General features: G+C 44.2%; 1 protein-coding gene across 5 annotated transcripts in view; it reads left to right on the top strand.

Annotated features, from left to right (window-relative positions):
- Rptor (regulatory associated protein of MTOR complex 1) overlaps positions 1–27,224 on the top strand; it is a 371,772-nt gene that overhangs the window by 52,647 nt on the left and 291,901 nt on the right. For 4 of the 5 annotated variants that reach the window (XM_021241190.2, XM_013078167.3, XM_004860899.4 and 1 more), the window contains exon 2: positions 18,296–18,398. In XM_021241190.2, coding sequence (XP_021096849.2) covers positions 18,296–18,398 — 103 coding nt within the window. Of the gene's footprint in view, positions 1–8,297; positions 8,422–18,295; positions 18,399–27,224 lie in introns of all 5 variants that reach the window. The other variant, XM_087208321.1, reaches the window with a different exon arrangement.

The raw sequence follows: 27,224 nt of genomic DNA, 5'->3' as shown, positions 1-27,224 counted from the left end.
TTCTAGCAGTGACCAGACCAGTATCTCCTAGCCTGCACATCCCCCTGCAATGACTGAACCTCCTTCCACTGAGAAGCAAGGCAGGCTGTGATTGTGGTAGAAATGGTGTTCTGTGGCTTGGGGCTGAGGACGATATATACCCCTTCCACCTGGTTCTCTTGGGAACGCTCATTCACTTTTGGAACCTGACTACATGGTACAACCAGTCCCACTGGGGAGGCTGCATGAAGAGGCCACATGTCATTCCCATTGACAGCTGAGCTGAGCCAGCCATGGCTACTGTCAACTACCAGGAAACCACAGGCATACAAGCAAAGAGGCTTCGGGGAGAGTTCAGTGCCAGCCTTTGCACCTTGTTAGCCGAGGCCTGGTACTGTGGGGCAGAGACAAGCTTTCTCCTCTGTTTCCTTTCTGAATTCCTGACCCTTGACTCTGAGAACAATAAAATGATTGTTTTATATCGCTGAGTGTTGGGCAGTTTATTGTATAGCCACAGCATGTAGAATCTGCCCTGCCTCTGGCACCACAGCACTCGGCTGTAGTACCAGAGATGGCTGCCAAGGTGCTGAGCCAAGACGTGTTCATCTCATGCACTTCAGTTGTCATTAGGCTTTGCCAGCAGCTCATCCCATGTTTTGCTGCCGTGGCTGAGGAATGTTTTCTGGGCCATCTGCTTCACAGCTGTCCTAGGTGTATGCCTTGCACCATTCCTTTTCGCGTCTGTGTCCGGGTTTCCCTGATGCATGGTGAAAAGCAGGAACCACTGTGGAACTTGGGTTTGCCACCTGCTTCCCTCATCACATTGTCTGTGTCTTGCAGTGAGAAAACATCTTTTTCAGTAAGGATGATCTCACTTTTACCTAGACAATCTGGTCTGTGGTCTTTGTTGAGTAAAATTGAAAATAATTTTTTTTTCTTTGGTACCAGGGATCGAACTTGGGTCCTTGTGCTTGCGCAGCAGGTGGCGAAACCATTGAGCTAAAACCCCGGCCCTTGAAAATAATTTTTAAATTAATTTATCTTATTGTCAAGCCAAGAAGCCTATCCAGAAACTCATAAGTGATGAGAGCTCTGGATGAAGAACAATTTGGCATAGGTAGTTACCTAAGAGCTTTAGTGCTAGAGGAAGGTGCGGTTTGTAGTTGAGTACTGACAGGTACTGAATATTGGGCTGAAGAAGGGGTACATTTCTGACAAAGCCTGTTTGTAGGGCAGCTTATCATTGGTGGGGGTTGGTACATCTTTGGAAGGGTTAAAGGAATGATGGAGAGAAAGTTAGTTAGCTTTTGGTGTCCCCTGCTTTTATGAATCATTTGGAGGATGCGTGGGACTCAGCAAATGGTACTCATGGCTGTGGTTCATTACAGTGAAAGGACAAAAAGAGCCCAGAGGAAGCCAGGCATGAGCTTCCAAGGGTCTCTCCTGCTGGAGCTACATGGATGGGCTCGATCTCCCGAGGAACAAGTTAGGATAACACAGGTGGACAACCTAAGAGGCTCCTTAAGACTCAGCCCCCAGCGTTTTTATTGGACACTTGTCACATGGGCAGCTTCTGCCTGGGAGGCACCAAAAGTCTAGGCTCCCAGAGTTGGCACGAATTGTTTGTACAGTTGAGGCCCAGCAAGCCACTCATTTTTAAGACTGTGGGAACCACCCAAAGTCCACCTTCAGAGTCCAGCCGAGGGCCTCGCCTGTGAGCAGGCCTTTACGGGGGGGTGGGTTAAGCCTGCCGTGTTAGCTCTGCTCAGCATAGGTGCTAATTTACCTTTTTTTTGGAATTGACTTTTCTCTCTAAAACAGAGAATAAAAGGTTTTTTTAAAAAGAGAATATCTGCATATATATCACCGCTTACAGTCAGGCATTTTCAACTGAATACTGAAACCTGCTGTAGTTGTAGTCAGCAAGGGGAAGTAGGGAGAAGAAAAGACATTTCTTTAAAATTTTATATTAAGTACTGGGTAGAAACTGAACTTTCCTAAGCTTATGTTCTATGCAGATACTAAATGCTGGCAGAGAGTTGCTTTTGTGAGAACATCCCTGAATTGTAATTAAATATTAAGTACCTATAAAATATATTTGCATTACAAAAGTGGTTAAAGTAATTTTCTCAGTCTTCATAAATTTAGATAATATCATTAAAGAAAATAATGAGCCAGTCTTTCGATGAAAGAGGCGAAGAATGAGAAAATTATCCCAGGGGCAGAGTTGCTAATGTGCTTGCTGTTTCCTGTTATTCCGGAAAGTGAAGTCCTGTGGTGCGCCTGCCTGTGTCCGTGGTGCCCAGGGCTGACAGAAACATCCCATACCTAGGCAAGTGTGGGAGGGTGGGCCGGCCCACCGAGGGCACGGAGCCGCTCAGACTGTCAGGACCAGCAGAGCCTGTGGTCTGCTTCTGAGCACAGTGGACCTACTCTTGGTGTGGGGGCCAGGAGAGACATGAGTAGGCTTTTTAAAAAATGGATTTGGAAGCTGGACATGGTGGCACACACCTGTATTCCTAGTACTGTAGGAGGCTGAGCCAGGAAGGTTCCAAGTTTAAGCCCAGCCTGGGCAACTTAGTGATTCTCAAAATAAAAAATAAAAAAGGGGCTGGGCATGTGGTCAGGGCAAAGGCTCTAGATTCAATTCCTAGCATCCCCCCCCCACACACACACATGCACACACACGCGCACACATGATTTGCGTGAAATATGGCTGCGCATGGTTAATACAATCCACGTCTTGTGATATGACTCATATTTCACCAGTGTTGTCATATGCTCTGGGGTGGGGGACTACATCTCAAGATTAAGTCTTCAGCTAGGCAAAGAGGAAAGAGAGACTGGATACTTTTCTGTTTTAAATTAAACTTTTTAAATAGTTGTAGATTCATATGCATTTTGATGAATAACAGAGACCCCGTGTACTTTCCTCCACTTTCTCCCCATGGTAACATCCTGCGAACTGTGCTGTGGCTTCACTGCCTCCTCTCCTCTGCAGTCTCTGCCTCCTTTTACAACTCCTCCCCCATTTCCTCTTCCTCCTCTTCCCCATCCCCTCAACCCTGCCCCTTTTCTCCCTCCTCCTCTTGTTTGCTTGGTTTTACCATATTCATTTGTTATACACTCAGCCAAGCAAAATGTGAAATATTTTGCTTAGTATTCTTGGTTCATGGAGCAAAGGCTCAGTTATGAGCATAGCGATGATACAGACAGAAAACATTCCTGAATTTTGTTCATGTAACATGTAGCATTTCCATTGTTGATTACCATGGCCCTTTAAAGTGAGCAGGGTAAGTTGTAAGTGGGAAGGGTATGGTGGGCTTCTTGTGTGTGGTTAGTAATTAGGACACGGTGAGGCACGGTGCCGCCTGCCATCTCAGTGACAGGACGGTCATGTGCCAGGAGGGAGCTGCCCAGCACCTCTGCTTGGGGACAGGGGAGGTGGAAGCTAGCTGCGAGACTCTGGGTGAGATTGGGGGGCGCTCCCAGGCAGGGTGAGTGTGTAGGGCTCCTGATGTGCTCTTCACCAGAGCCTAAGTGGGATTTCTATGGTGGGACTCACTGAGAGAGAAGGCCACTGAAGCAGTGCTTCCACTGGCTTGTCAGTGCTCTTCTCCTGGAGAAGAGCCTGCAGAGTGCTCTGCCAGAAGGCCCTGTCTCGCCACCTGTCAGTTTATTTACAAGAGGGTTTGAATATGGCTATCCCCTGGTTTATCTGTGAGTCGTCGTAGATTGCTGTAGATGCATGCGCACTCTGGTGAGTGTAACAGTTTTTAGAGCCATCCTTTCTTGGAAATGAAAGTGCTTTTTATTTCCTTGAAACTAGTTTCAAGCAACAGAATGCATTTTACTTGGATTCTTGTTAATAGTTTTGTTTTTCTCAATGTGGATTGCTTCCCAGTCTTGCTTCTGAAAAATGTTTCTACAACTGGAAGAGTTGAAAGAACAGTGCTATGAATACCTCCTGCCCTCCACTTAGACCCGGGAGTTGTGTACATTTTGCCCGATTTGCTCTTTCTCTCATGTTTTGTGTTCTTTGTTTTGTTTTTTTTCCCCCTGGTACTGGTGATTGAACTCAGGCCCTTGCGCGGCACCACTGATCTCCATCCCCGGCCTGTGTGATTTTGAATCATGTGACAGTCTGTAGCTTGCATCCTGACTTTCTCCCTTCGTATCTGAGCGTCTGCTAGGAATAAAGCCATCTTTTGCCTGTGGGGCTGCGATACCAGTATTGTTCCCAGGAAAACTAGCATAGCTCCACAGTACTACTCACATCTAGTCTCTTTGCAAATACCCCAGCTGCACCAATAATATCTTCTACAGTTTTTTCTTTTTAATGAAGCAAGATCTCTTCATTTTTTTCCCATCTCTTTAGTCTTTTCTAAATTGATAACTTGCTTTTTAAATGACATTGACTCTTGAAGGACAGTCTGGGCTGGTTGTGCTGGAGTGTGTCCTGTATTAGGTTTGTTGAGGGTTTCCCCACAATGTCTGTCATTTGATTTGTTTCTTTGTTCCCCGCCCTTTCTGCAGACTAGGAATTCAGTCCGGAGGTGTGATTGGCCAGGTTAAGCTTTTTTGGCAAGGGTACTCCGAAGCATTGCTAATTACTTCTCTGTACACCATGAATAGATTAATTTTAACTTAGAAGAGTTCACTATTATTCTAAAAAGGGGAGTTTAAAAATATTTTTAATTTTTCTCAACTCTCACCCTTAACTTACTGGGTATTACATTGTAGGCTTGAAATCTAGTTTACTTCGCTTCCAGTGTTGAGGTGTCTGAAGCCATTCTGATCATCTCAACCTTTTCCTTGTGGCTGAATTAATTCAGCTTTGTCTTACTCTAATGAAATATCTGAGGCAATTCACTTACAAAGGCAAAAGGTTTATTTAACTCAACATTCTGGAGGTTCCAGTCCAAGATCAGGCAGCCCAATTGCTTTGGGCCTTTGGTCAGAACACCAGGTGGCAATGGTGGGAGCATGTGTTGGAGCAAACCACTCGTCTCACAAGCCAGGAACAGAGAGAGACAGGGCAAGACTGGGATGGCATAACCCCCAAGTGAAGGCACACCTCCAGTGACCTGAGGACCGCTCCCTACCCCCTAGGCCTTACCTCTTACAAATCCACAGCACCTCCCAGTGCTGCCATCTGATGAACAAGGCTTTAACACGTGGACCTTTGGGGACATTCAACATCCAAACTATAGCAGTGACTAAAGTTTTCTCTGAAGCTTGTGTTGTGTTATAGTACAAAGAAAAGTATTAGTATTTTCCTTTGAACTTTTTTTTTTTGGACCGGGGATTGAACTTGGGACCTTGCGCTTTCGAGGCAGGCGGCAGAACCACTGAGCTAAATCCCCGGCGCTCCTTTGAACTTTTAATTGAAGCTGACTTGGAAATCATTTGTCAAAGATGTAAGACCAGTGGAAATTTTAAGGAGGAGTAATATATGTGAGTATGAGTGTGTGTGTGTGTGTGTGTGTGTGTGTGTGTGTGTGTATTTATACATAGCATCTCAGAGGTCCCTGTCTGTCACCATCAGTACAGAGGCAGAACTAGCACCCTCTGTGGATAATTCCCTCTACAATGTGTTCCCTCCCTGGTGTGGTGGGTGGGCAGCCTCCCCATCACCCGCTTCTCTCTGGGAGTCTAGTCACTGTCTTCACCCTGTGTGGAGCATCCCTGCAGTGCCTCTGCTCCTGGCACTGAGCTACTTAGCACTTCTGGTGCACCTGTGAATTCTCCCTGTGGGTTTGAATGTTGCTTTTCCTTGCAGTGTTCCCTAGTTCTGCTGAACAGCATTACTTCTGAGCCATTCTGGGGAGACTCTACGGAACTTTGGCCATTCTGGAAGGGAGTCCACCATGTGTCTCCTTCCTTGGACTGGATGGGACAGCACCTTGTTCATCATGGTGTCTCTAGGACTGGTGGCCATCTTCATGTGGCCACAGGCATTTAATGAAGACATTTGAAATGAGTACCCAGAATCCCTGCCTCTTGTGACTTGTTTTTTAATGTTTATATTTAATAGCATTCACATATGGACACTCTGGAGAGCTCGTATCAGAGCTGGGGAGAGGTTGGTTAGTGGGCAGTACGTTACAGTTAGGTAGGAGCAGGAAGTTCTGTGCTCCTGCACAGTAGGGGGACTGCAGATGGTGATTTGTATATTCCACAGAGCTAGAAGAAAGGGATTTGAGTGTCCTCACCACAAAAAAATGATCAGTGTTTCAGGAAATAGGTATTATTTACCCAGATTTGAACAGCATGGAGTATATGCATGTGTTGAAATAGCAAAAGGTATTTCATTAATATGCATAATTTTAAATTTTTATGTCAGTTAAGAAATATATGTTTTTGGGGCCGGGGATTTAGCTCAGTGGTTCCGCTGCCTGCTGCGCAAGTGCAAGGACCCGAATTTGATCCCCAGTACCAAAAAACAAGTCTCCCTTACCACCCTCCTCTCTTATTCAAAGCCTTCAGGAGAAGAAAAGCACCCTGAATCAAGAAATATATGTTTTTTTTCTGGTAGTACTGGGGATTGAACCTAAGGCCTTCTTACTGAGTTCCATCCCCAGCCCTTTTTACATTTTTTATTTTTAGACAGGCTCTTGCTAAATTGCTAAGTTGTCCTGGATGAACTTGAATTTCCAGTCCTTCTACCTCAGCCTCCCAGAGTGCGGGGATTATAAGCATGTGGCACCATGCCCAGCAAGAAATAAATTTAATAATAATTTAAAAGATTAATGTGGGTTCATGGGCTCTCTAGGTTTAACAGTGGGAAGCAGTATTGAGGCGGTGTGATTTTTGTGGACCGTGTGTTCTAGACAAGTGACCATGCAGAGGATGCAGTGTCCACTTTGGTCTTCTCTTGTGCCCTGGATGTGACTACATGACTAGACCCCCTGTCCTAGGACTCAGGAGGAACATGGAGATTCTTCCTGGTGTTGTGGAAAACCTCTCCCAGAGGCAGCGCTCTAGTACCATGGGGGTCTTACTTCCACAAAAATCCAACACTCTCCCTGTCAGCAAGGGTTCCAGGTGGTGGAGATCCAAAGACAAGCAAGGCCTGGTGGACCTGCCCTCAGTTAGAGGGAACCCAGCCCCAAACAGTACTTGCTACACCAGGGCTGCAGCCTGACAGCATGCTCAGGCCACCTCATGGGGACTGAGCAGTGGCCTCCCCGGTGAAGAGCCACCATCCGTGTTTCAGAGGGCCCACCTTATTCCTGCTTGAAATGTTTCCTGAAGAATGTCATTTTTGAACTGGTTTTCTTTTTTAAAGAAAATATAACCAGTCTAAATAAGGACAGATATTTTTGAGGTTCTGTTTGAGTTTTCTTCTAAAAAAATTAATGCACCAAGAAAAGATTTTTTTATGAGTTATTGTTGTGACTCCTTCAGGAATATTTGGTTCTCATTCTTAGTAGTTCTTTCAGAAAACCCTGCATAAGGCACAGGCCCTGTGTACAGATGAGAGACCTAGGTGTTGAAGGATGGCCATCTGCATTCCGTTGTGTCAGATCAGACCAGATAGAGAAATGTTAAAGAAAGAATGTTTGGGGCCATTAGAGTTGCACGAATGTCAAGAAGACATCCATATAGAGAAGAGCAGGCTGTAGAAAATATCTCACTACTCACATTTTAGAAGTTGTAGCCAAGGGAGGCTGTGCGGCAGCTGATGAAGATGTGTGTATAGCTTGTATCTGTAAAATCTGGGCCACAGGCTTGATTGTTAGACCCTGGTTTGCTGTCAGCAGGGTTTAGTGGTCGATAATCCCCAAAGGATATTCGTATGTGCTGTCGGCTTTATCACCAGGACTTGGGAAGAAATTGAAATTTTGTTATTTCTTGTTTATAATCCTTTCTACCTTTGGCCCTGTCCTGTGGTAATTTCTCATTTAGAATTCTTTGGAGTAATTCAGTCTCAGTAGGGCTTTCTGACATTATTTTACTAAGGTAAGGTTTGCTTTGCTAAGCCATCATTTTTATGTTGGTGGCAAAGCCATTCAGAAAAAGCAATGAAAACCCACTCTAGCTAGATTAAGCAGAAAGGAATTTGTCGAAGAATCTGTAGGACCCAAAGCTAGAACCTGGAGTTATAGTGCTGCATCCAGAGACACTGGGAGGAATTACAGAAGCTGCAGCTGCCTCCCAAAGAAGTAGTAGATTACTCATCCACTTGGGGCAGTGGCCTGGCGTTGAGGGCTCAGAATCAGATTCTTGGCTGGCATCATGGGTTACAGGGACCTAGTCACATGCAGCCCTTGATGAAGAGTCTGAAAACATAGTTGTTTTTGTTTCTACCCTAGGAAGGTGGCCCAGCTGTGGGAGGTGGTCACATATGTGGCAGGTGTTAGAAGGATCATGAGCGTGACAGAAGGTGGGGTCTGCTGTGGTTCCCCTGCTGGATGCCTTGTTACTGGGGTCAGCCATGTAAGATCTTTTTTATTTATCTTTCATCTCTGATGCCCACTTCAGCACCCACCATCACCTGTTCTATTTGAAATAGAAATCCTTCTCTTTCTTGTCCCTTTCCACTCTTGCCTCACCTAGCTCAGGCCTTTCTGCTTTACCCTAATGCTTTATGGCTAATTTCTCTTCCTCCATTTTCTTCCAGGCTTTGCTAGTTGTCTTCCCAAAAGCATCCATTTTGCCACATTTCTACCTGGCAGCTGTGGTGGGCCACTGGCCAGCTCCTGTGAGATGCCTTTCTCTAAGGCCCCTGTTGTCAGAATCCTTCCCACTCCTTCCATGTGAGTGCCAGGGCCTTGGGGACAGCTTCATAAGTCATGTTGGCCCAGCCAGGAGGCTGGTATGGAAGCAGAGCAAAGCTCCCTCGGCTTTGCAAGACTTGCGTTGTAAAATCCTCTAGGCTTGTGTCTTTAGCCTGCGTGGGGCTCCACATTTCTGTTGCTGTCTTGGGATTGCTTTCTTGAAACCTGCACCGTGGATAACATATTGCTGGATGATAAAGAGGGAAGGAAAATTTATCCTAATGAATGAGTCAGTCCCATGGCAATGTTGTTAATTTTAATATACCTTAGGAATAGTAAAGCTGCAGTTGAGCATTTTGTCAAAAGCAATCTCAAAGCCTTGGAACCAGTGAATTGAGTAGGAAAGGCTTATTCCCTTGAAAGGCATTTAACAGAGGGCTTTTTCTTGTGTTCTGAACTGGGAAGGAGCAGAGAAAACCTGTATTAGAGCCTTTCACTGTACTTATTTTGCCAAGACCCATTGCTTGTTGACTGCAGTACCAGAGTTCTCAGGAATACATGACAAAGAGCTTCGTCTCAGAGTGCTAGCTGGGCCTACAAGACAGTCCCCAAAGCTGTCCCAGCTCACTTGTTACTCCCAGCTCAGCCAACCAAGCTAGGCATTTCTTGTATCTTCAGAGTGGAATGAAAGTTGTGTATATGCACTCACACTTGAGAAAAAAGCCTTGAGTATGGAGGTAAAATCATTTTGATAAACTCCTCCTTGCTTACAGAAGAGAGCTGTGTTTATAGTAGGAAATTGGAAAGAGCACACAGGAAAGGGCCACATACAAAGAAGCAGAGGAATCGTACGCGTTTTCTCCTGCTTGGAGATCAGAACCACTTCTGATACCTTGTGTTTTCATTTTGTGACCTTTGCATGCTCTATTTGCACATTTGGAATAATACTTATGGACACAGACTTAGACCTTCCTTTCACTCCTTTAGGTTTGAACTGTGTCTCATGCCATTTAATGTTCTTTGAAAATGTCTTAACAGCTTGAGATATAATGCACATACCACACAGTCTACTCCTTTGCCAGCAGAGTTTATTAACAGAGTTGTGCAACCTGAAAACAGATTTTTGTTTGTTTGTTTTATTACTGAGAATTGAATCCAGGGCCTCATACATGTTAACACAAGCACTCTACCACTGGGCTGCTTTTTATGGCTAATTTTCTGTTCTATAACACGACATTTAACACATGCTCCATAATGTGTTGAATATGTCCTTAGTACCATTTGCCCTTAACTATGTCCCATAAGGTGTTATAAGAAGAGAGACAGAAGTGGTTCCCAGTTACTTGCTCAGCCTCTTGGGCATAGACTGGCAACCCATGAGGCTTTCAGGGTGGATATGATTTAAAGCCCCCTGGACACAACCACCCAGGTCTCAGATGTGGACCAGGGCTGGGCATCTGTCATGAAGGAGCCACAAAAGTATATTTGGTATAGAAGCTTATTTTATTTTATTTTTGAGACAGGGTCTCACTATATAGTTCAGACTAGTCTTGAACTCACTATGTAGCCCAGGCTGGCCCCAAACTTTTGGCGATCCTCCTGCCTCAGCCTCCTTAGTGCTGGCATTGTAGGTGTGTTCCACCACATCCAGCTTGTAATATTTTAAAGCTATAATGGCTCTTTTTTTGGGGGGGCGGGTACTGGGGATTGAACTCAGGACCTTGTGCTAGTGAGGCAGGTGTGGTGCCACTGAGCTAACCCCCCGGGCCATAATGGCTCTTTTTTTGAGACTTATTTTGTATGCAGTTCTTTATATAGACTCTTAGAAATGTAAGTTTCTCAGGGGTCTCTGATGTTGGAACCAAACTCATCCAAGTCTCCTGAGCAGTTTTTGTAATACAAGTTGTGAGAAATGTAAGGGCCATGGCACACACGTTTGAGGTAGCAGCAGTGGACAAGGCTTCCTGACTTTGATGTTTAAAATCTATCTCTTGGGCTGGACATGCAGCTGAGTAGTAGAGCACTTTCTTATCATGCACAAGGCCCTGGGTTCAAGCCCCACCACTGCGAAGAAAGAGAGAACTAGAGAGAAAAACAGTGGTTTGAGGAAGATCTACTGCTTGTTTTTTCCTTTGTATTAGGCTGCTTTACAAGAGTAGTGAGATTTTTTTTTTTTTTTTGAGACAGAGTCTTGCTGTATAGTTTAACCTGGCCTTGAACTCATTATGTAGTCCAGGCTGGCTTCAAACTCACAGCAATCCTCCTGCCTCAGCCTCCCAAGTGCTGAGATTACAGGCGTGTGCCGCCACACCCAACAAGAGAAAGATATTTTTAAATCAGTGAAATATAGACAGAGTTTGGCCTTAAAAAAAAAAAAAAAGCACACTGAAACCTAAATTAGCCTTCTGGCTCAAGAAACAAACTGATTCCCTAAATTCTGGAAACTCTCTTCTCATTTTTAATTCCCATAGAAAGGGACAAAGGAATATTGAAAATAAATTAGGAACTCTCCCAAGCTAGCACTACTGGCAATGGTAATCTTGTTTTGTGTTACAGGCTTTGGTTGCAGGAATTCAGTTTGATGTGATTCTTTCTATTGTTTGTCTTTTGGGGATGGGAGTTAGGGGCCAACTGGTTTTTCCTTCTCTTGAACAACCTGATTACCCATCTCCCCCTTTCCTCTTCTCTTTGCTATGTGTTCTAGTTTCTGACTTTCTTTATAAATTATACATTTGTGTAGCCTCAGCTCTGCTCAGAGTTTTTCTTGATGCTCCAAGTCCTAATGAAGGCTCCTGGGAGTGGGTGGCTCTGTCCTCAGACAAGCAGGGGAATAATGTGTGTTATGACATCCGCAGTAAACCCTTCGTCCCGCTGTCTGTCTCTGTTGCACGCACTCACTTGTTTATGTATGAGCCACGCTCAGTACCAGAACAGATGCCAGTGGTTGGGCAGCTTGACTCACATCGTTTCTTCATTCTGCACAGTAGTGACTTAGATATCATGGCACATCAGCATATATTCTAGTTTGGTCATGCCACCTAGTCACCTGTGTCTTTTAAAAAATAGATGGTTTTGTCAAATCCATTAAGTACAAAGATGCCAATAAAGAAATCCTCTGTGATTTGGTTTGAATTCTTTGGAAAGTGACAGGCATTGTGTTTCTAACCAGGGAGGTAGCCCACATTTGCCTGTAGGGGGTGAACAGGTCTGCAGGTCCTTATGTGCAATTCTGAGGCATGGACCTCCAGCCCTGGGGTGTTTCCATAACACCTTTGGGGGCAAAACTTTGTCTGAGCTTGGGTGAGGCATTGATAGTCTTTATTTACTCAGTAGAGGCTGAATCTTGGAAATGTTAGTGCTTTTGAATGCAAGTGTTGCTCCAGACCTTTCTGAGTGTTTCACATGACATATGGTCTCAGGACTAGATTCTGGATTTTCCTTTCCTAAATCTAAAAAATTTTGAGTTTCAAAATACATCTAGCACCAGAGGACTCTAAGGAAAATTTCCCAGGATTTTTTGGGGGAGGAGGCGTGGTAGTGGGCATTGTACCTGGGGTCTTTACATTGAGCTGCAGCCCCCAGATCTTTTAAAAATTATTTTTCTGAGACCTAACTAGAAAATAAGCCCCAGCATGATTGTTTTTAGGATGCTCATAATATAAGTACTATCCCCCCAAATAATCCCCAGTTAAGGTTATCAGTCATATGGACACATTTAATATGTCTGTTGCAACATACAATTAACATATTGAATTATAAAATAATATTAATACATAATTAAATATAAATAGCATTATTGACACTAATACTTAAAATAAGTGATAATACAAATTATTATTATTATTATTATTATATTATTTTCAGTACCAGGGATTGAACTTGGGACCTTATGCTTTTGAGGCAGGCGCCGGAACCACTGAGCTAAATCCCCAGCCTGATAATACAAATTGTAATTAGATATTAATACCCAGGTGGGTGCTTTTGGACAAGAGATAAACACCTATGTAAACAGATGAACTTGAGACTTATTGCTCAATGACCAATCAGAGTGCAGACACATTGCATGAATAATGTGTGCACTTGATAATGAATGGACATGGTTGTGTCTAATATGAATCTTCATAATTGAATATGTTGTGTGTTGTAGCGATGCACCATGAGGAGGCTACTTGGACAAAAAGTGCCCATTTAAGGAGAACTCTGTTGCTGGACATGAGCCATTAGGGCCAACGGTTGTATAGGAAATGGAGTTTCAAGAGATTCAGCCCATAGGGCTGGGGATTTAGCTCAGTGGTTTTGCTGCCTGCTGCTCAAGCACAAGGACCCGAGTTCGATCTCTGGTACAGAGAAAAAGAAATTCAGCCCATAATTTGGAATTTGGAGAGTTATGATGATGTTCCCAAAGAAGGTGACATGGCTGTATTTGAATAAATGTTAATTTTTGTACATGAATAAATGTGGATATTTGTACGTGAATACATGAATAAATGTAGATTGTTTTTTTTTTTTTTTGGTACCGGAGATCGAACTTGGGTCCTTGCGCTTGCGCAGCAGGCAGCAAAACCACTGAGCTAAATCTCTGGCCCTGTAGATTGTTATATATGAAAAAATAAGACATCCCCTGAAAATAAGATCTGTTGTGTCTTTTGGAGCAAAAATTGAGCCTGGGATTTAGCTCAGAGGTTCTGCCGCCTGTCTCGCCAAGTGCAAGGTTCTGAGTTCGATCCCTGTTACCAAAAAAAAAAAAAAAAGTTTTGATGTAAGACCCAGTCTTATTTTTGGGGAAATGCAGTAGGTATCTGACTTAAGGCTATTTAGTAGTAATCTTTGCCTAATTTTGGAATTAAATTGCTAACTGGGTATTGAACCAATATCTATGTGAATGACAGTGTATTCTTGAGTTTTTTTCTTTTCTTGGGCAGTACAGTGCAGGCTGTTAGGTATGTACTGTGTGAGCAGAGGTGAATCAAATGGGTTGCTTCCATGTCTTCATCCTTGTAGTGTGGCTCTTTTCACCCTTTCTGTGTGAGGGCCAGACTGCTCACTTTTAGACCAGCCAAGGAGAAATTGTCTCTGTACATACTGTCTGGTGAGTTTGAAAGATGCATTGTTGGCAGGTAACTAAAATAAGGCCCTTTAGCATCTCATAGGACTGAGATACTATGTGACTGTTGGGCTTTCACAAATTAATATTTTTGTCTAAAGAGCTCAGAACTTACTGAGAATTTTTTATTTGAATCAGAGATACTAGGAATGCCACATGGATGCCCTGTTCCCTCTGTGACAGTGAAGAGGGAGGAACACCCCTCACAGAGCTTGTTGTCCCAAGACCAGCCTCTCTGCTCATTCCCTTGATACTTCCCTAAGTTGTGGATGCCACTATCCAGACCATGACCCTTTAGCTGCAGGGCACAGTGGTTGTTAGGGATGGGCACTTAATAAATGGAGGCCATTACTAATCAGATGTGCTGGGATGGAGCCCAGAATCTGGATGTGAACTTCCTGGCAAACTTACCAAGCAAGTTTCAGCCCAGAAAAGGGCTCTTCCCCTTCCTCCGTGGTGCACAGGGCTGTGGGTATTGGGAGAGAATGTGCTGCCAGGCCAGCCCTGAGCAGTGGCCACAGAGCTTGCCCAGGGAGTGGTGGGTAGCTGTAGTCCTTTAGGTGTGTCAGGGATGCTGTTTCCTCATCTGAACTTTGTGAAAGGAACATGAAGTCATTTTAAGGACGTTCACTACAGATTAAGGACAAAGTGAGAATCCAGTTGGGAGAGTTCAGGTGTGGTAGACAGTCTGCTTTACCCATGGGGCTATGTTCCAAGATCACAGTTGATGCCTGAAACCATGGAAAGTATTGTGCCCTAGATAGACTATGTCTTTGTTCCTATACATATATACTTATGATAAGGTTTAATTTATAAATTAGGCACAGTAAGAGATTAACCACAATAACTAGTAATAGAAAAGAATAATTATAACGATGTACTATAACAAAAATTACACTAATGTGGGCTCTCTCTCAATATGTTATTATAATTTCACTCTTCATTTAAAGGAAGCACTTTATGGCCTTTTCTTGGCAAACTCGAATTGCCAGCATCACTGCTCTTGCACTGTGGGGCCGATATCAAATAAAATAAGGGTGAATTGTATACGAGTACGGCAAACCTCAGTAGCTGCTCTGATAACCGAGATGCTGCTACATGGCTAATGGGTGGGTAGCTTATACTGTGTGGATATGCATCCTGATTCACAAGATGGAAGTTTCATCATGTTTCTCAGAGTGTTGTGCAAGCTAGAATTCATGAATTGTTTATTCCTGGAATTTTCCATGTACTGTTCTCTGACCTATTTGACCTTGAGTAACTCAAGCCGAAGAAAGGGAAACTGAGGACAGGGAGAATGCCTATAGTTTGAACACTAGAGAACTAAGGCTATGTAGGTTGCCTTCTTTTTTTTTTTTTTTTTTTTTTTTTGATACTGGGGATCGAACTCGGGTCCTTGTGCTTGCGAAACAGGCGGCGAAACCACTGAGCTAAATCCCCAGCCCTAGGTTGCCTTCTTCATGGAGGGTCCTGTAGTGACCACGAGCCAAGCCTGCATTTCCCTCAGGAAGCTGCTCAGGACTGACTTCAGGGAGGTGCTATGCCTCATTGAGATCTGTGGTTCCATGCTGCAGAGGAGCAAGAAACACTCAGGGCTTAAGACTGTACTGAGCAAAAGTTAGCACTTGTCCATTGTAACTCCAGGAAGATCTCAGAAAGGTTCCTATGAAACTTCTTGTTTTCCACAGCTAGCTTGTCTTTGGGGGCTGAGGAAAAAAATCAGTCTTCATCTTGTATCATACAATCACTTTTACTGTATTTATTATATTTTATTGACAGGACAAAGGGACCATATGTGTCTTTAGGTTCAAAGCAAGAGGATTCTGGTACATGTCTATGGAAGATGTTCTTCCTTTCAGTGTGTTATCAAGGCAGGGATACAGTTCCTGTGGAAAGAAAGTGTCAGGAGAAGATGGACTAAAAGCCTTCCTTTTCCCCACTGAACTTTAAATTCTGTGCTGAACAGAGGAAATCAGTAGCTGTCATCATTTTTAGTGATGAAACATGACAATCTCATTAAAATCAGACACAAAGATCTCCACTGTCATCCTTTTGTAATTTTTAATAACATTATTTTAGAAGTTCTGGATAATACAATAAGACCTAACACAGAAACAAGAGGAATGGCCTGTTGGAAAGAATGAAGCAGACTGTCATTATTCATAGTGTAATAGTGTCACTGTATACATGAGGAGAACCACCAGAAAGGGTTACATGTCATTGAGAATTTAGTAAAGTGATTAGACATTATCCTTACACATGAGCAAGTATCAGTAGGAAACTGTTGTAGAACTTATGTGCATTTCCTCAGATATTTGCGAAGTATTTAGGGGTACTCTTAAGACATGTATAGGACTTACTGATGAAGAATACTATAAAACATTGAAAAAATTAAAAGGAGATTTGAAAAAATGCAGAAACATTCTATGTGAAGAATATTACTTACAAAGGTGTCACTTCTTACCAAATTTGATTAAATATGTGACTTAAATAAGTGCAATCTCATTCCAAGTTCCAGTGGGATTAAAAATTGAATAACTGATAATTTTAGAAAAATAGAAGAAGATAAAATAGTTAAGGAAGCTTTAAAAAATTTTTTTGAGGAAGAAAACCTGGCTCTTGCAAGTATTATGAAATGTAAAGCTGAATTGTTTAAATCAGCATGGGACCTGTGGAAGTATTGGTTGATGAGTTAATTACCCAGCATGGATATTGGTCTGTGTGAGAATTAACATAAGCAGAAGGATCCCTGAACCCATGAGTTTGGGGGAGTACTTAACAGGATTTGGCACAATGGAGCTAGTTTTCTGAAAAAAAAAAAAAATCCTCATCATGCATCATATACCAATATAACATCCAGATGGATTAAAGGGTCACTTGTAAAAAATTATACACTAGCTGTGGATGTAGTTCCTTGCACCACAAAATAAGTAAGTAAATTAAAAAAAAAGTTCATGCTTACTCCTTCAACACCTGGTGTGTGTCAGTCACAACGGCGGGAGCCTTAGGTTCACAGAAGTTCTAAGATCTTTAGGTTCTAACTAGTTGCTTCCAGGAGGAAGGCACCCAAGGTTCTGCCCTGAGAGTGTGAAGTGTGATGCAGGAGGGTGTTCAGGGAGGGGGTGAGAAATGGATATTTACACTGAGACCCAAGGAGAGTCAGCCTGTTCAGTGAGGCCAGAGGTTGGGGAGCACCAGGCAGAGGGCATGAGGCTTTGAGGGCCCAGGGTCAGGTGGTCATGCTGATTGTCCTGAAGGGCGTAGAGTGACTGATGGAAATCTGGGGTTTAATGGCATATTGTGCAGCTCCCCAATAGCTCTGGGACTGATGTAAATAGAGCAGAGAGCTGCCATGTTTACAGCCTGGCTCTGCTGCAGCTGGAGCCTGTGTTGGGGAGGTAGGGGTGTATACATGCTCACATACATGTGCAACGTGACTGGAGCCCAAGCAGAGTTGGTGGTGGTTTGAAAGGCACATGTTTAGGAGATATTAATGTGGTGAGATGAGAAGGAGGTAGTGATGGCCCAAATGTGGGGTGTTGGTGGCTGGAATAGTGAGAAGGAGGATGAGCTGATGTCCGACTCTCAGGCTCTCAGCACTCTGAATGGCATCTTCTTGCCTCCCCTTCAGGAGGTTTAACTCTTTGATTTACTGCTATAGCCCTAGAACCTGCAAATAGTGGCTGGCACCTAGCAGGTGCTCAGTTTTTGTTGACACTTGAGTGAGTGGGTGAAGGATGCCTTCCAGATTTTTCTGGCTTGAACAACTGCTGGGTGGTGCTGTTTCCTAATATTGGAGCACTCGAAAGGGAGCAGGTGTGGAGGCAGGCACAGCAGGTGATCACCAAGTGTGTCAGTGTGTCAAGAAGCAGGAAGAGATCAGATGGCAGACACCAAACAAGGGGAACATTTGCAATCTGTAAGGTAAACACCATCTTTAATATGTAAAGAATACTTGAAAGTTAATTGGAAAATGTCACTAATGCGGGTAAGTGGCAGTATGAATGTGAATGGACAGTTCACAAAAGTGCACAAACAGTGCAGACATGCCTGGGGAAGTGTCCAGCCTGACTGCTACTGCAGAGCACAGGCTAAACGGACTCAGCAGTTTTCCTCATGAAAGCTGAACAATGTCAGATGATAAGCGTGGAAATAGACTGGTCAGACAGATTTGTGGAATTTTGCAAAGGAATTTAGCAGACTTTACCAGGTGCTTTAACATGTTTATATCTTTGGGTCGAATATTTCTATTTGTGGAGTTTATGATGAAGAAGCCTGAGAAAAGCCACTCCTGCCATGCACCCACCCCCACATGTCCACCTTACTCTGAAGCATGGCATTCAGAGCGTGCCAACCTGGGCACAGGTAACAATGCTGACAGGGTGGCTGGAGGCTGGGGGGTGGGGTTGAGTGTTCTGGGGACGTTGTGGGCCAGGAAATGTACCTATAAATCTGTGTTGAAATAGATGTTTTTCTGCTGTGTTTCCAGATGAAGACAGTCAGTGTGGCCTTAGTTCTGTGCCTGAACGTTGGTGTGGATCCCCCAGACGTGGTCAAGACCACACCCTGTGCACGCTTGGAATGTTGGATTGGTAAGTGCCAGCCATCTCTGAGACCTGCTGGTGTAAATGCAGATGACTGCATCTAAAATTATTTAAAGGTTGATATAACTCCAAAAAGAAATAAAATCCTTTAAATAATTTTAAATGCATTCATCTGCATTTTGTAGAGGAGAATGTATTTTAAGGAACATTAATAAAATATTGATTATGAGTTTATAGTTTTTTCTTTTCTTTTTCTCTGTGTCTGGCACATAACAGTAGCTATATACACCTTAAAAATCGAATGACTGGTGGCTACATGCAAATGTTTATAGAAAAGATGAATTGAGCCATTTCCAGTGAAGCCTCACATAATATATGGTTGAACATAGTAGCCAGGGTCTGTTGAGTGCTCACAGTGTGCCAGGCACTGTTTACAGTACTTTACATTTACTAACTCATTCAGTCTCCATGGTGACTCAGTGTGGCAGGTTGTGTTACTAACCTGCATTTTAGAACCTATGAAAAGGAGATATAGAAATGAAGAATATGCTCAAAGTTATCCTTTGAGTAAGGAGCACAGCTGGGATTTGAACCTATGCAAAGTCTAGAGACTTTTTTAAAAAAATGAAATTGTGGTGTATAATACTGTACCACAAAATATCACTCCAGCCATTTTTAAGTATACTGTCAGTGGCATCGAGCACATTCACACTGTTGTGCACCTGTCACCACCATTCACTCAACAACATCCCAACTGCAACTATGTGTCCACCGCTCCACACTCTTGTCCCCAGCTCCTAGAACTCCCATTCCACTCTCTGTCTCCGTGAGTTCAAGTACTTGTAGGGATCTCATGTAATTGTTATCATATAGTATTTGCCCTTTGTCATCTGGCTTGTTTCACTTTGCAGTAGCCTCAGAGGTCATCCAGGTTGTGGCATATGTCAGACTCTTGTCTTTTTAAGGGTGAATGATACTCTATTATATGGATGGTCCACTTTTTGTTTATCCGTTTATAACTGATGGACATTGGAGATGTTTTCACCTTTAGCTACAGTGAACAGTGTTGCCAAGAACATGGGTATATAAGTGCCTGTTTGAGATGCTGCTTTAGTTTTGAGTATATATCCAGAAGTGGAATTGCTCCATCACATAATGAGTCAGGTTTTAATTTTTTGAGTAACTGCTATACTGGTTTCCACAGTGGCTGCACCATCTTACATTTCTGCCAGCAGTGCACGAGGGTTCCAAGTTCTCTACATCTTTGCTACTGTTTTTTTGTTTTTTTTTTTAATAATAGCTATCCTAATGGGTGTGAGGTAGTATCTTGTGGTTTTGATTTGCATTTTCTGAAAGATTTGTGATGGTGAGCATCTTTTCGTGTGCTTGTTTTCCCTTAGCCCATTTTTGAATTGTGTTGTTTTGTTGTTGAGTTGTAGGAATTCTTTATATATTCTGGATATTAATCCCAGATGTGTGGCTTAAAACTATTTTCTCCCTGAAAAACTATTTTCTCCCACAGTTTCTCATCTGAAACTGTGTTCTTTGGTATTACATGCTATATCAGACTTATTGGGATATAGTTATATGCAGTACAGTTCACCTTTTTGGCTCTGACATTTCTGTGAACTTTGACAAAACATACAGTACATTTGCGTCACAAATACCATCAATGTGCAGTGTTTCTGTTGTTGTATTAAGAGAGCTCCCTTGTTCACCTTTGTGGCCAGTCCCCTCCCTTTCCTTAGTTCCTGGAAACCATTGTTCTAATTTCTGTGCCTGACAGACAGCAGGTCTGTAGTTTTGTGTCTTGTGTCTTTCCCTGAGCAGAATGTACGTGAGAGCCATCCATGAAGTGGTATCCATTAGTACTTGGATCTATTGATGCCATCTGTGTGCACGTACCGCAGTTTACTCATTTACCTTTTGCTAGAGATTTGGGTTGTTCCACTTTTGGGCAAAGTGCTTGGTCTTTGTGTAGTCTTATTTTCTTTTGGACAAATATTTAGGACTGGGATTATTGGGTCATATATTAAGGATATGTTCAATTTCTTTTTTTAGTAGTCTTAATTGGATTTTTTTCCCCCTACAATCCAGCAGTGTTTCATTCAATAAAATAGAGAAAATGTTCCCATGTTCACTTCTTTCTGTTGTTGTTTGTTTTGAGACAAGACTCCCTATGTAGTTCAGGCAGGCCTTGAACTCACTATGTGGGTTAGGCTGGCCTCAAACTTGCAGCAATCCTCCTGCATCAGCTTCCTACCTGGGTCCCATGTTCAATTCTTTAAGAAACTTTCAAATCGTTTTTTCACTGTACTATTTTGTATTCCTACAAATAGTATGTGAGAATGGGAGAGTTCTGATCACTTCACATCCTCACAAGCACTGGATACTGTCAGTTCCTAAAAAATTTTTTTTAAATGAGGCAAAAAAAAGTCTTTTACATTCACTTTCACATTTGCCCATTTGGCAACTCTTTTCTTTTCTTTTCTTTTCTTTTCTTTTCTTTTCTTTTCTTTTCTTTCTCTCTCTCTTTCTCTCCCTTCCTTCCTTCCCTTTCTTCCCTTCCCTCCCTTCCCTTCCCTTCCCTCCCTTCCCTTCCCTTCCCTCCCTTCCCTTCCCTCCCTTCCCTTCCCTTCCCTTCCCTCCCTTCCCTTCCCTTCCCTTCCCTCCCTTCCCTCCCTTCCCCTCCTCTCCCTTCCCCTCCCCTTTTCTTTTCTTTCTTTTTCTTTCTTTCCTTTCTTTCTTTGTCTTTCTACTGGGGATCCAACTCAGGTCCTTGTGCTTGCGCAGCAGGCGGCGAAACCACTGAGCTAAATCCCCGGCCCTGGGAACTCTTTCTTGTTTAGATTTTTTTTCTTAGGATCGTGTAGTGTAATCAGGTTGGCCTTGAACTGTCTATGTAGTCCAGCTTGGCCTTCAACTTGGAATCCTCCTGCCCCAACCTCTCCAGTGCTGGGATTACAGGTGTGTACCATCGAACCTGGTTGGGGACTATTCCTTTTATTTGACTAGGTCTAATTTTCCATCTGGTGTCCTAGTCATTCTGCTGCAAGACTTCCTTTCACATTGCTTGCACTGCTGGTCTGCAGGCATTGAATTTCCCAGATTTTTGTTTGAAGAATTGTCTTTATTATTACAAGATATTTTTCCTGTTTATAGAATTTTGTGCTGACAGTTTTTCTTTCAGAGCTTCGAAACAGACACTTGTTTTCTGGCTCGGTGTTTGATGAGAAGTTTGCTGTAATTCTTGTCTTTGTGTCTCTGTATGTTTTTTCTCTGGTAGTCTTCAAATTTTTCTTTTAATTTTTAGATTTTTTAATAGTTGGTGTATGACAACTGTGCTGTTTGGTTTTGCGGTTTTATTCTTCTTGAGATTCTTTGAGATTCTTAGATGTGTAGCTTGATGTCTTGATTTTTAAAATTTCCCAGCCATTATTTTTTTGATCCCGAGGATTGGACCCAGTATCTTCTCCCTGTGGTTGCCAGCCTCTGCCTAATTCTGTGCCCAAGGTGTTTTCTGTGCCCTGCTCCACAGTGGGGCTTTGGTCTCTTCCCTCACAGCGTTCTCCACACTCTTTACTGTGTCTTGGAGTTCCCTGTACCCATCCTGAGCAAGACAGGCCTTGTCTCCATTTCTCTCCAGGTGCAGAGGCTCCACGCCTGTGCCTGGGGCTTCTGCTTTTGCCCTGGGAGGAAGGCCTGTGGAGGCAGGTGGGGCCAGGGTGCTGCCCTGGGTGGGGGAGTGTTCCTCTCCCTGACTCCTGTGGTTTTGCAGGACACCCAGTGGAGCGACTGTGGGGTGGGAGCCCCTCTTGTTCTGGAGCTTGGCTGCTCCCCACTGCCATGCTGGCCCACAGTTGGGCTGTGAGTGTGTGGTACAGGTGTCTGGTCTCTGTCCGAGGGTGGTAGTCTTAGGGAATTCAGTTTATTTGGCTGTAGTCTCTTGTCTGATGAGCACAAGAAAAGTTATGATGTTGATTATGTACCTTTCTGTTGTTGATAGGAGCAGGGCTACCCTCCCCAGCTCTGCAGCCCTCTACCTCCTGAGCTAAAACACAACTTCCTTTTATTACTTTAACAAAAAGCATAAATTATTTTCATTTGAAAAAAAAGGGTGGCTTTTGATGCTTTTTGTGCCTGTCTTACTGTGTATGTTTTGGGGTGGCAGTCTTTATCTTACAGCTGCCCTGCCCCCAGCCCAGGCCCCAGGTCCCCATGCCCAGGGTTTTCTGTGGCCAGTTTTCTCAGATGCTTTCTCAGCGCACTGCTCTCCCCTGGTAATAGTGCTGATTGATGTCGACTTATTAGCCTCCACGGACTGTTTCCACTCCATTTATCCCTAACCCCAGCTGGGTTTAATCATTTGTTTCTATTTCCTCCCTCTTTATGATTTGGTGTTCTAGGACAAGCATTGCTCCTGGATTCTATGTGAGCTCCTAAGGATGTGCGGCCTTGCTAAAGTTGTGTGGCCCTGCTAGGATGTGTGGGTGGGGGTGTCTGAGGATAGAGTTACACTTTTTTTTTTTTTTGGTACCAGGGATCGAACTCAGGACCTTGTGCTTGGGAGGCAGGCGGAGGCACCACTGAGCTAAATCCCTGCCCCAGCCTTGGTTTTTATTAGATTCTCCAGGGTTCTTTCACCTGCGGCCCCCCCCCCCAGCATCTTTGGTCACGATTTATACAACATTAATGAAAATGAAAATAATAGACTAAGCAAATGAATATTGTGGTCTACATTTTTTTTGTACAATTTAGGAATATAATCCACTTTGTAATAATTCCAAAGTGTTTTGAGTTGAGAAGGACATGTGCTTTTTCTGCATCTATAAAAAAGCTGGCCGGAGACTTGGCAAGGCCACCTGCGTGGTGGGAACAGTGACCAGAGGCAGGGGAACAGTTAGGACGCTGGGGTTACAGAGAAAATGCTGAGGAGGGTGAGGGGACAGGGGCAGTCCCGGAGGGGCTCCTGGTCCATCCACTCTGTCAGGCTGAAAGCGGGTGAGGAGCAGCAGGTAAATTGCAGTGGCCCAAAGAGAAAGGATGGTGAGGCTGTGCAGGTCGTGAGGTGCCTGGCTGGGGAGGCGAGGAGAGGGGCTCCTAGTGACAGGCGATGGGACCTGGCGTAGGTGGTGGGCTCCTTATGCCTTTCTCAAAATCAGAGCAGGTGGGTGGGGAGAGGCATGAGGACGCCTCCCTTACAGCGTTGGTGGGATCAGGTAACTTGCAAAGGTGTTGCAGTTTAGAAGGCAGTAGTCTGTTATTTTATATTTGGCCTTAGCATTTTGTACTTCGTCGCCAGAAATCAGCAGCTTTTGCACTTCTGGGCCTGCAGCTGTGTTCATTCCAGCTGTGCTGCACTTGCTCAACTGTCTCATGCTTGGTTCCTCATCTGGAGATTGGCGCTAATGAAAGCACCTCCCTCATGCTCTGTGCAGATCAGGGCAAGGCTGGGGCCTGCTGAGGGCCTGATTTCTGCTTCCAAGATGGAGTCTTGAACACTATCCTCACATGGCGGAGGGGACAGGAGAAAAAAGCCCCACCTTACCCTTTTATAAGCTCACTGATCCCATTCCTGCGGGGCCTGCCCTTAATGATGTAATCATTTCCCGTGGGCCCTATGTCTTTACTGTCTCATTAGAGTCTAAGTTCCAATATGAATTTTGAAGGATCCATTCAGACCAACCTTAGTGTTTCTCCCCCTCCACAACACAACAACACCACGATTTCTGAGTCTTATCTCTCCTACTGAGTGGCCTGTGTGGCCAGCTACAGAGAAGCATAGCAAACATACCCCAATCAGCCCTGTTTTGAAGTGTGCTGGCCTTGTGGGACCCTGCTCAAAGTTGGTTCTCAAGCAGAAGTCTGATGGTTGAATGCAGGATGGACCCTGTTTTATTTAATAAATTAAACATTCATGGTGACAGGTAGCAGCCACCCGAGCTCATCCTTTGTGTTCCACTGGAAGCTGTGAGCACGGCTATTGCCTTGTGGAGCAGGGAGGCTGAGCTGGCCTGTGCTGGGTTGAAACTGCTCAGATCTCAGGGTCGAGGTGTGGGTGAAGCTTAGAACCTTCAGCTCACTTCAGTCTGTCTTTGTGCTCCTGTTCACATACCACTTAACGCACACGTTGTGGAGAGTCTTTGTTCCAGAGGCCCCTGGGAAGCACGTGTTGGTGTCTGTGAAGGGAGAAGCAGGAAGGGAAGCGCTGCTGCACAGGAAGGGGATGCAGCTTCACTGATAGATGGAGACTCCTCCCCACCGTGACTTCCCAGACAGCTGGATGTGGGCAGTGAATTTCAGAGTGAGCCGTTGGTGCCCATGTCTTCAGAAGCTGGTTGGACAGAGCAGGGGTAGGGGTGTCTTGAGCTCTCCTGCACCTGTGGCTTTGACATAGCCAGCAGTCAAAGTCTCTCCTACCCCTGCTCCTCACTCCTCTGGCTGTTTAAGGCTGATGTTTTCCTTCCTGGAAATGACTCTTGTCTCTTTTCAGAAAAGCAGGGGAGAGGCTGTTTTGTTTTATGGCCTGACATTAAATGCTACAGCAGTAATACTAAACACAGTCCCACTGAACAGCAAAACATACCCATTTTTGTTGGGAAACTGTGTTTGAAAGAACATAAAAAAGCTGAATGCTGAACAGGAGAAAGTGTAATTAGCTAAGATTTTTTTTTTTTGATATGTGCTAGCTAGTGATAGCTGTGTATCAGGAGAGATAAGAATGTCAGAGGTTTGTAAGATGAGTGGAGGTCCTGTTATTCCAACGAATTATTTGGACTGGCCCTCTCCCTCTCGCTCTCCCTCTCCCTCTCCTTCTCCCTCTCCCTCCCTCCTCCCCCTCCTCTCTCCTCTCTCCACTGCTGAGGATAAATCCCTGGATCTTATGCAGTCTAATCAAGTCTTCTACCACTGAGCTATAACCCCTAACCCTTTTTTCTCTTTCACTCCTGAGAGAAAAGCATTCTTTTCACCGTAATCCACATTTGAGCATTAAGAGACCCTGTACAGATGGGCTAAAATAATGACTGTCTTTTTTTGGGTAGTGGTGGTGGTACTGGAGATTGCACCCTCTTCTTCTCTCCTTTTGAGAAGAGTCACTTAGTTTCCCCCAACTGTGCGTAAACTTGCAATCCTCCTGCCTCAGACTCCAAGAGCGCTGAGATTACAGATGTGTGCTACCACATTCAGCTAATAATGATGGCTGCCTTTTGTATAGCTCTGGTGATTACAGAAAACTTACACAAACTCTGTTGTTGATTCTTCCAAAGAACCTAGTCATCAGGTCAGTCAGGAGATCACTCTGGTTGGTGAACGGATGCTCCAGTGGAGATCACATGCTAATAAGCATGGTAGTGAATACAGAAGAGCTGTGAGTGGTGCTCTTTGCCTTCTAGGTGCTTAGGGTATAGCTGGGGAGATCAGACTGGCACCAGTGGAGTAGACCAGAAGCCTGTGGGAAGTCAAGGTCAAGTGGCCTGGGGCTCAGAAAGTGCTGTTGGTGGAGTATCAAGTGGGCCAATGGGGAGGTGAGAGCAAAGCTTGGAACAGGAGACCAAACTCACCCCTGGAGGGACTGAGCTTAATGCCCTGTTGGGCCCCCTGTGCGCTGGGGGTAGTGGTCCCCATTAGCTGTGGCTGTTGGCTGCCTGTGCCCTGGCACAGCTATGGGCCACAGTTGTCTCAGTTGGAACCTTTTCTCTTTGGGACTCACCATTCAAAACCTGTTTGCTCTGTGCAGTTGCACTGGAGTCTTAGAATAGTATCTCTATTTCCCTTTCTGAGGGAGGGTGGCATAACTGCTTAGAGTCTCCTCCCTTGTTCCTTTCCAGGTGAGTTGTGTGGAAACTGTGAGGCCTGTTTTTTAAAATGGGTGCCCCAGCCATCCCTGCGAATCTGTTGTGAATCCCTCAAGCTCCTGGCTTTGGTGTAACAGCCATAGGTAACACAGGGACTTAATTTACTTTGTAGACATGTGGGGAGTGAGACCTAGTGCGTAGGATGCAGCTAGATAGTGAAAGACTGCTCCTGTAGAATTTAGCCCCCGCCCCAGGACCCCAGACACTCGAAGGCTGTAGGTCCTGCCACTACCAGAGCAGTTCTGTCTGGCTTCTTGCAGCCACATGGCTCCAGGCTTTGCCCTCAAGTTGAGTGAGGGGACAGGCCCCTCACTCTGTATACCTTATACTCATTATAAAATACAGAAAGATGATACTATGATTAATGAAGCATGGTCATTAAAAACCAGTCCTAATTTCAAAGTAGCCCTTTTGTCATTATGTATTTTTTCAGTCAAAAATTAGTCATTCAGGGTTACAGCACTAATTAGTGGTAGAGTTCTTGAAAGCCATGCAGAGAAATTTATGCTTGATCCAGCAGGCAGTACTCAGTTAATAAGTCAATTAACAAATGTTTATTAACTGTCTACTGGATACGAGGTACAAAGAAGTACAAAGATTCTTTGAGCAGTAAGTTCTGTATGTTTTCATTTTAAATTTTTATTGATATATAACCTACATATAGAAGAGTGCACCTAACCCAAGTGTAGAATTTGGTAAATTTCTCAAACTGATCTCATCCATAAAATCCAGACCAAGAGCAATATTAGCAGCCCAGAAACCCAGATTTGTCACCTGCCTTTGGCCAGCCACCCCCACGATAGCTGCAGCTTATGCTTCTGTTCTTACCTGCACCTAATCTGAGTGGGAATGCTTGGCAGGCCCTGCCATGGCCAGAGGTTAGCCTGTCCTCTCTAGGTGGTCCTGCCCCTGGCTGTCCTCTTCAAGCTCAGGACCAGGCTTGGGAGCCCCAAGCAGTAGGCATCTCTCAGGGACACCATGGAGTACTGTGCAGGGAAGTGGGGTGCGTGTGTGTGTG

This window comes from Heterocephalus glaber, unplaced genomic scaffold (genome assembly GCF_053883595.1).
Source record: "Heterocephalus glaber isolate CG9 unplaced genomic scaffold, H.glaber_assembly_v1.0 deba00000937, whole genome shotgun sequence".
NCBI classification, from domain to species: Eukaryota; Metazoa; Chordata; class Mammalia; order Rodentia; family Bathyergidae; genus Heterocephalus; species Heterocephalus glaber.
This window is presented reverse-complemented; position numbering and strand designations above follow the sequence as displayed.